At 43.5% G+C, this 9,861-nt stretch overlaps 1 protein-coding gene across 4 annotated transcripts in view; it reads right to left on the bottom strand.

Moving 5' to 3' along the window:
* Nucleotides 1–3,988: 3,988 nt before the first annotated feature.
* Nucleotides 3,989–9,861, bottom strand: part of LOC116699427 (RNA-binding protein MEX3B) — an 8,772-nt gene continuing 2,899 nt past the window's right edge. For all 4 annotated transcript variants that reach the window (XM_032531973.1, XM_032531974.1, XM_032531976.1 and 1 more), the window contains 2 exons: nt 8,950–9,203; nt 3,989–8,791 (listed from right to left, as the gene is read on the bottom strand). In XM_032531973.1, coding sequence (XP_032387864.1) covers nt 7,565–8,791; nt 8,950–9,203 — 1,481 coding nt within the window. In that variant the 3' untranslated portion in view covers nt 3,989–7,564. The remainder of the gene's footprint in view (nt 8,792–8,949; nt 9,204–9,861) is intronic.

Raw genomic sequence — 9,861 nt, 5'->3', positions numbered from 1 at the left:
CACACACACACAGACACACACCACTGCACACCTACACACACACACACACACACATCTACACACCAATCTCTGCTCAAGCACAAAAAGGAACATGTGAGAAGACACACATGCATGCATGCACGCCGACACATCTCCGCGGAGACAAATGACGCCCACCCTGTGAATAGAAACGACTTACAATTGCATGATGGGAAACTTTATCGTGCCAGCACGTGTCTCTTTGATGTGAATTCTTTTTTTTCTTCTCTCGATTTCCAAAGCTATGTAACGATAAGTCATCGATGTTTCGTTTCAAAAAGGCTTGTGAATACGTCATCTGTAACCAAAATGAATGTAGTGTGAACACAGAACTCGCATGAGAGAATTCTTTTCTACTGAGTATGTTTCTAATTTGTTTCTTATCATTACTGAATGTTCTTTAACGAGGATGAAGTGGAACGGGAATGCAGCCTGATTGCAATCTGCTTCCTATTAAAAGGACATTTGTGTCACGATTTCAACGTCTGCTTTATTGTTTAACATTATTCAATTTCAGAATACATATGTCTAATATACCGTTGTCATAAAAAATTATAAATCTGCAAAGAATAAGTATATAAAGAGGGATAAAAAATAAGTAAATAAATGTGCAACTATAAAGAGGAATACATAACAGAAAAAATAAGTAAATAAATGTGGAAATATAAAGAGGAATAAAACATAAAACAACAATTATAAGCATTTTCACATTTATTTCTGCATATTTCTTTATATATTTTCAAATACATTTGTATTTTATTTATTTACTGTATTTTAAAAATCTATTTAATGTTATGTTATTGTATCACTTTATTTTTTCACCATTGCTTTTGCTAGTCACATTTTTTTATTCACATTTGTTTTGTTTATCGCTCTTTACATTTGCACATTTAATTTCTCATTCTTTTATAGATATATTCTTTCTATTGCACTCCAACGACTCCATGAATTGCGTCCTGCAGTGCAAGTTTTGAAACGCCTGTACATTAAAAAAAAAAAAGTGTTTCAACGGATGCTGTTTCCTCTGGGTGACCTCTGACCTCTCTGAAGAGGGGTGGTTTGGGGGGGGGGGGGGGGGGGGGGGTATCACACACTACTTTACACAAGTTGAATCAGATGTCTTAGCTCCTTCTTAACATTTGACAGAGGGTGGAATAAAAGCTAAGTTGTAGTTAGTCCAAACTAAATATCAATAGGACCTCCATACGTTTTCCTCAGTGTACACATTAGACATTAGTCATGTGTTTATTTTACACTTTGATATTTTTTATTTCTGCTGTAATGCTTGAATCTGGTGAACAAATGTGTTACACATTGTAACTTTATCCACACACATTCTGTATCAATGTGTTCGCTCACAGGGAGGTTGTCATGGGTTTACCATGTATTGTTTAGGCTTTTTTCAGGCTTCTTCAACAGAAGGTTTACCAGGACTCTCTCAGTTAATCTGCAACATGCAAAAACAACAACAACAGCTTCTGCGTCAGGTCAGATATTTTAGAGGGATGAGAGAATTATTGGAATTCAAAAGGTTGAGCGTTGAAGACAGTAAGTGTTGAGGTCTGATACACTGAGTTAAAGACACAAATGTGCCAAAAAGACAGTTTGGTGAGAATGATGGTTACATGTTCAAGTCCTACATGTCTCGGTAAGTATTGAGGTCCAATGCTAAAACTAAGAAACACACATGCCAAAAACAACAGTCGTGTGTCAGGTCACATACCTTCGAGGGATAAGTGAATGATTAGAAGACAGAAGGTTATGTGTTCATGTAGCTCAGCGTTCATTCTTTCAGGAAGACCAAACTATTTATTGATGCACTCTCCAAACTACACGCCATCTTGGACAATGTCTCGCACCCACTCCATGGCTTGCTGCTCAATCACAGGAAGCCCTTTCAGTGATAGACTCATTCTCCCAAAATGCACCACAGAGCGCCACAGGAAGTCCTTCTTGCCTGTGGCCATCAAACTTTATAACTCCTCCCGCTGAGTGTCTGACACACACACACACACACACACTTAGAGAGGTTAAAACTGGACAATATTATGTGTTTCTGTGCAATAACACTGGCTTGTAATGTGTGCAATACTCAACTGCTACTATCATTATTATTATTATTATTACTTTTCACCATTGGAACACCTTAATTATGTTAATTATGTAAATACTGCGTCATAATATTCCTTAAACTATGTAAATATCCACACTCCTTATATTTCTTTATTTATATTTCTACAATTTGTGCAACTGCAACACAGAGTTTCCCTTTGGGGTTCAATAAAGTATTTCTGATTCTGATTCTGATTCTGAAATCAGTGGAGCTGTTGTCCTAATAAATGTATATTTTATCATGCTGCGCATAACTTTCGCATAACTGCACCTAGACTCTCCTGATCGAAATGTATCTCTGTAAATACTTCCAGGAAGACCTCACTCTTAATCAACGCTCTCTTCCTAAATGGAATCAGCTGGTGGAGGCGTTCCCCTTCCTGCTCAACCAATCAGAATTGTCCACAAATGGCAAGGGCCAATCACAGAGTCGCACCCCTGTTTTAAATAATCTGTTTCTCCCTTCGCTATTAGCTGTCGTTGCAGGCAAAGAGTGCAACCAATTGGAAGACGGAAGGCCGATGGTTGCTGTGGAGCTTCTTAACATACTATTTATTTTACATTTTAGGCCTTTATTTGATAGGCAGCCCTAATCAGGATGCATAGTATCCTGATCAATTAAATAACTGGCCTTTAAAAATAAAAATATGCCTGCTTCAATAGGAATTTAACATGGGGCGGTGCTTATTATGCCCCTGTATTTTAACATAGGGGGGTGTATACTTATGCCCCTGTATTTTAACATAGGGGGTGTATAATTATGCCCCGTATTTACATAGGGGGGTGTATACTTTGCCCCTGTATTTTAACATAGGGGTGTTTACTTGTTGCCCCTGTATTTTAACATAGGGGGGTGTAACTTGCCCTGTATTTTAACATAGGGGGGTGTATACTTATGCCCCCTGTATTTTAACATAGGGGGGTGTATACTTATGCCCCCTGTATTTTAACATAGGGGGTGTATACTATGCCCCCTGTATTTTAACCAAGGGGGTGTATACCTATGCCCCCTGTATTTTAACATAGGGGGGTGTATATTATGCCCCTGTATTTAACATAGGGGGGTGTTACTTATGCCCCTGTATTTTAACATAGGGGGGTGTATAACTTATGCCCCCTGTATTTTAACATAGGGGGTGTATATTATGCCCCTGTATTTTAACATAGGGGGGTGCTTATTATGCCCCGTATTTTAACATAGGGGGGTGTATTATGCCCCGTATTTTAACATAGGGGGGTGTACATTATGCCCCTGTATTTAACATAGGGGGGTGTATACTTATGCCCCCTGTATTTTAACATAGGGGGTGTATACTTTATGCCCCTGTATTTTAACATAGGGGGGTGTATACTTATGCCCCTGTATTTTAACATAGGGGGTGTATACTTATGCCCCCTGTATTTTAACATAGGGGGGTGCATACTTATGCCCCCTGTATTTAACATAGGGGGGGTGTGACTCTTATGCCCCTGATTTTACAAATAGGGGGGTGCATACTTATGCCCCTGTATTTTAACATAGGGGGGTGCATACTTATACCCCCTGTATTTTAAGGAAGAACAGTCATTTCTTTACAATATGCATTCACAAAGAGAAGAAAATTTGTGTCCTGTATTTTCCTAAATTTTTTCAATAAGACATTAAGATCAATTTCCAAGATATTCTATTCTTCTTTTTAAATCTACTTTATTTTCTAAAGAATGAATTGTTTGGTGTTAAACCCTGACTGCAGAGTTCAGTCCCAGCAGTACAGATGTGTCCGTACTGCCCCCCCGTGGCAGAGAGGCAGTTTGCTCCAGCCGGGGGTACGTTTCCCCCTGGGAACAGGACGGTAATAAAGACACAAGACGCAAGTTCTTATTTTTACAGTAAAAAACAAAACAAAAACAAGACTTTATTAAAGAAGCATAAAAAATAAAACTCTTGATACATTTCTCATAACCGTCAAGTCAGTTCAAATCATACGATTATACAACTTTTCTGGCTCACGGTTAAAAGGTCCATAAACTTTCAAATAAAATATATTTCAATTTTAAAATTTCTTCAATAATTCTCATTTTGTTATAAATTGCCTATATGTAGTACACAGAAAATAAGGAACATAAAAAAAAAAGGAAAATAAAATAAATTTGAAGTAATAAAAAAGGGTCACATTATTGTCTGGGATATTTAGGTAAGCAAATAAATTGTAAAAAATAAAATGTGTAAAAAGTTTTTTTTTTTTTTTGTATCTTAAAAATTATTAGCTAATGCCAGGTGGCTTAAAGACATGCAGATGGTTAACTTACAAATTATGATACATGTTCTTTAGAAACTACACTTATCTTCAATAAGTAATTTTGCTTCTGAAAACAAGATCCCAATGATTGTATTCCGGGTATTTACACACTCAGGGCACGCCTGAAACAGTTGGCCAACAGTTTACATTTTGGTTCTGCATACAAAGAGATTTAAAGCAAAGAGATTGGAGAGCGGCTGTTTGAGGGGTGTCCGTCACCCCTTACTGGCATGGCTCTCTTCTCCCACCCACCCCCCCTCCCCCCCATCTAAATCACAAAAAAGGCCAGAGGTCACTGGCTAGCATGCCTCAGGAAACCCTGTTTTCAAACCTTCGGGAAGGAAATCGGGGAGGGGATAGGTTTGGCTTAAAAAAAGAAAAAAAGAAAAAAAATCAGCAGTCAAATTGGAAAAACGTAGTACCTTTTTTAACAATTAAAATTCTGTACATTAGACCCCGACATTCTCTCATTGGCCAGACACATCCCAGTGCAACACCAGAGTTTACGTTAGACCCATCAGGTAAAGGTTTTATTCCTTCAACGCATCGACTTGGACAGTTTGAAGGACTTTAAGACCGGCCTCGACAGACTCACGAGACAGCCACGGCTCATCCGATCTTTCGGACATGTCCCCGGCCCCGCGTCTGTTCCCAGCGTGCACGGGTAAGAGACGAGATGGTGGGTTGCCAGTTTCAATGAGAATGCGAACAGGGTTCTAAGAGGCCCCTCGCTACCAACCGGGTTTGTTCGTCGCCGTGTTTCAGTGGGGAGCTGCACCAAAGCACCATGGGAAAGTCATCACAAAGACTACCGGTTCAGCTCCTGGGCAGAGTGTTCCTACTCGTGTGCGACACGTGGATTAGTGCACCGCTGCGCTCAACCACGACTACGGCTTATTAGAGGCCTCTGTGCCGCTGCTGCCCTCTTCACCTGAAGGAGCAGACAGACGGGCAGCCAACACGTTCACATCGTACTGGATGGAGCACCGAAGCACAGCAGCAATTGCCCCCCCCCCTTGCCAATAATTTCCTCAAGTAGCGTTACCCTTTTTTTTCTCCTTGATATTAAAACCCTACATGCTGAGATCTGAGAGTTGGTCCAGAGAGGACACACGGTGACTGCAATGCCCTACGCTCTACTGGCAGGATCTGAATGCGATGACTGTGTAGGGACAGTTAGAAAATATAATTTAAAAAAACAACAACAAGCAAAACATTCTGCAGCTGCTGGGATTTGAACACAAGGAGTGTCTGGAAGCCCTGGATGACCTAGCTACTAGCTGCCATAAAAGAAGAAGTTCTACCTACTGCGTGTGAGCCTAAACTTGTGATCATGTGTCTGTGCAGTCAGAGGAAGCCCTTGGGAATTAGGCGTCATTTTTAAGTCTATTGTCATGGCTTGTCTCATTCTATGAGCTGATTCCATGCATTTAAAAAATAAAGAAAAAAGGACCCCCAACGGTAACCGTGTACTATCGCACCGACATCGCCCAAATCATAGGTACAGTATTAACACTATAGGAGGCAGTTACTGCAAACTCACACTGAATTCTTTAAAAACCACGAAACACAAAACAGGATGCAACCGCCTTAGCAGGAGTTACTCAGTGATGCTATGAAAACAATGGGACCAATCTCAGACAACTAACCATATAGTGCACCACATTTGGCCAGGAGTCCGTCTGAGAGAGTGCCATACAGCTTGGCTGTGAGAGCGGGGTGGAAGACCAAAACTACAAAAACAAAAATAATAAGAGCCGTTTCTTATTTTTTCCCGGGAGTTACAGTGCATGAAGAAGAAAAAAAAAAATCAATCAAGCTCCTTGTTATTGTTTCATATGGAGGAGCAGCTGTCTCTCCAAACATTCACATGTGACATCAGAAAAGCCCTATCTTATCCTAGAGTTAAAAATATGTCTGCGAGCCACACACTGGACAGTTGAGAGTCAAAAAGTAGTAGAAAACGAGCGTAACGAGCCGATCGGAGTGTAACAGACGGGATGGGAGGAGGAAAGGGTCCTGGTGTGGATGGATCTGCCCCAAGTCCTCCTGTAAGACGGCGAGTGGGAAGTGAAGGAGAGGGGCAGCAGACAGAAACCAGGCCCTCATGGTGAGGGCACAGAATGATGCCAACGTGGAAACAGCATGAGCGGGCAACACACACACAGACACACACACAGAGACAGACACACACAGACAGACACACAAGAGCAATGTAAAGGGATTGTCAGGCTGCCCAAACGCACAGAGAACTGACCTCAGACACATTCCTACAGTATCACTAATGGTGTGTTTCCCACTTATTAAAAGGATAATTAATGTGAATCAATGCGGCGGCCACATTTCAAATGTGGGGCATCTAAATTCATCCATCGTGTTATTGGGTTTGATCCGGACGTAAGAGGTGTCTACTAATAGCATTCTTTTGTCATTACTGGTGATAGAAAAATGAAGTCATCCTCAGGAGGTCCCTCGGCTCTACTGTTTTCGGTAGGTGCCTGACTAAATGCGGACATTTAAAAAAGTTCAGAGGTACAGAAAAATAGCAACCCCGCCGCTTCATGTCAGACAACAGCATGAGTGAGAGCAAGAGGAGAAAGCGGGGGGGGGGGGGGGGGGGGGGGGGGGGGGGAATCGTTGGAACGGTTTTGTGTCCTGGCAAGAACATTAAAATAAGGAGTAGAAAAGTGCAGGCCTCATTGACAGCTTCATCGAAAAATATCTGTTAAGTACAAAAGTGTCAAAACGAATGGCTGTGAGAGAGAACGCAGGCAGAGATCTAAAGAAGCCAGGATGAAGAAATGTGGAGACGGACCGGCAGACTGCCGGTCAAAATGAAGGCCTGAAGAGAGATAAGACACTAGTTTCCTTCCAGAAGTTCACCACCGAGAGACTGGCTGAGCCACAGCTGCAGACCAGTTTCAATTAACGTCACTCTGAAAATAACTCAGTCATTATTATTATTATTATTATTATTATTATTGATTCTTGTGATTAATCTTGACAGTTATCAGCAAAAAAAAAAAAATTCAACATCCGTATAGTATCATCATCTCTATTATGCATTTATTATGGTCCAAATGTGTGTGAGAGTTAGTGTGAATCCTTCCATTGCCTCCGCCACAGCTGGTGCCTGCCTGCCCCCCCGACAGGCATTAGGAAAAGATGCGGATGCACTGTGTGGCTGGGGTGTGGCAGACGGGACACTCGGGTTCAGTGGACTGGCAGATTTGCCCGGCGCACTCCATGCAGAACAGGTTGTGGCCACAAGGCACCAGGGCTGCCGTCACTTCGCTCTCGAAACACACGAAACAGTCCCTGTTGATCCCGGGGCCGACGCCGACCAGACCCGCAACCCCGGACACGGAGCCGCCTTTCAGCCGACTCAGCATCCCAGAGCTGAGGATCATGCCGCTGCCTCCCCCCTCGGAGTCAGTGGGAGAGCCGCCGGGCAGGGAGGAGGCCGAGCAGGAGGAGTAACCGGTCGACGAGCCGCCGGAGCTGGAGCTGGACGCTCCGGAGAAGGAGCCGCCTCCTGCGTTGCCAGACTGTAGCCAGGAGAGAGTGCTGAGGGGGTCGCTCTGTGCACGACGGGCTAATGGATGATCCAGGGGGCCCACGCCCGTGTCCTGAGACAGAGTTGGAGACAATCTTGGAGTGATGGCGCCGCCGCTGAGGCCGCTGCTGTTGCGACGTAGAGGCTGCTGCTGCTGCTGGGAGGAGCCGGACGTCTTATTGCCTGCCCCCCCGTTGACGAAAGGTGCCCAGATGTTGGCAGCAGTGAACTCAAACCCCAACTCATCCGAGGGCAGCCCTGGGGTGGAGTCACCCCCGAAAGTAAACCCTCCTCCAGCACCGCTGGAGCCTGTGCTAAAGGGGCTGGTGGGGCTGCCTCCCTCGTTGGCCTTGCGAGAGGTGCTGAAGTTGTCTGAGCTCATCGCGCCGTTGTGCGTGTGATAGGCTACTGAGGAGGACATCTTCCGGTTGGAGGAGTGGTGCATGGACATGGGGAGGGGAAGAGGAGGTGGGGAGGGTGGTGGAGGAGGAGGGGGGACCGAATGATGGCCATTAGCCCTGGACCACAGGGACGACCCCAGCGCCCCGCTCAGGGCGCCCAGGCCTTCTAGACTGACATCTGTGCCGTTGGAGTGGAAGTCATTGTCTCCCTGCAGGTCTACAAAGGTTCCAGTTCGCAGGGTGATATGGGTCTCGATCTCCTCTCTCGCTCGGTCCACGTTCTCTGGCATGCCGGTCACCTCGAACACCGGGTCTTTCTCTCGACTGGGTGTCACGATGTAGGTGTGAGTCTGCTGCTGGATGCGCTTGATAGTTGCTCCCTTTGGTCCAACAACTAAACCGACTACTCTGTAGGGCACCCTCACCTGGATCAGGGGCAAGAGAAATATTTTAAATTAACTACGGGATAGAGAACAGAGGTATGGTGGTTTTCAGCAGATGTTATCCAACACCCAGTCATCCCTTTGTTACCGACAGGGTAAAACAAAAACACAGCTAACGATTAAGTATTCGGTTTCCGTACCTGTATGGTGGTCTGTCCAGGTAAGTGTGGTGGTCCAGGAAGAGAGCTGGTGCCTCCTCCTCCACCCCCGGGCCCTCCAGCTTTGCAGCGGGACGCCCGGATCATAGAAAAATGCTCAGCCGCAGAGACAATTTCCCGTTTGGCCATCTCAACATCCTCCCTGCGTCCCGTCACGATGAACACTGGCTCCTCGCCTCTGACTGGAGTCTTTATGTAGGTGTTGGTTTTGGCACGCAATGCCTTAATCTTACAACCTGGGAGACGCAAAAGCACATAAACAGCATAAATTACATACGTTCAGACACACACCCGCACATATATAAACACATATTTATAACATGAATATAAGTGCAGCTATAGTATATACACAAAGCCTAATGAGAACACTTCCAATGTGCCCTCTTAGTGGTTTATTAAGTACACCTTGTCAACACTGATGTGGTCTGATACAGGAGCCCTCCAATAAATCCTACCCACATAACGGTTATAATGTTCCGTTTAGTCGAAGTTGAGGCGTTCTCCCAAATGGAATCGGTCTTGAAAACAAAAAACTGAAGAATATAATCTTCATGATGGTAGTACTCAATTTTTTGATTGTAGTACTTCAATTTTTAATTTGTATTAGACTGCATTAAGTTAACCCTTATCTTGTCCTCCCTGGTCAAAATAAAGACACAATTTGACATTTTTGTCCCTTTTTCAGAATTTAAGTTTTCACTAACACCACCTTACTACCACTCATTTTACACCGTATACTTTTGGAATTCATGGTCAATAACCCTCATTTATATAGAATTTTACTTAATATTTGAGTTAAAAAAAATGAAATTATGAATTATTTTTGTAAATAAATTATATATTTTTTTTCAATTACATATGCAAAGAGCGTTTTAAGGAATCCAATCCATTTTT

The sequence above is a fragment of the Etheostoma spectabile genome, chromosome 12, assembly GCF_008692095.1.
Source record: "Etheostoma spectabile isolate EspeVRDwgs_2016 chromosome 12, UIUC_Espe_1.0, whole genome shotgun sequence".
Classification (NCBI taxonomy): domain Eukaryota; kingdom Metazoa; phylum Chordata; class Actinopteri; order Perciformes; family Percidae; genus Etheostoma; species Etheostoma spectabile.
The sequence above is the reverse complement of the archived record's forward strand: the minus strand, read 5'-3'. Positions and strand labels throughout refer to the sequence as shown.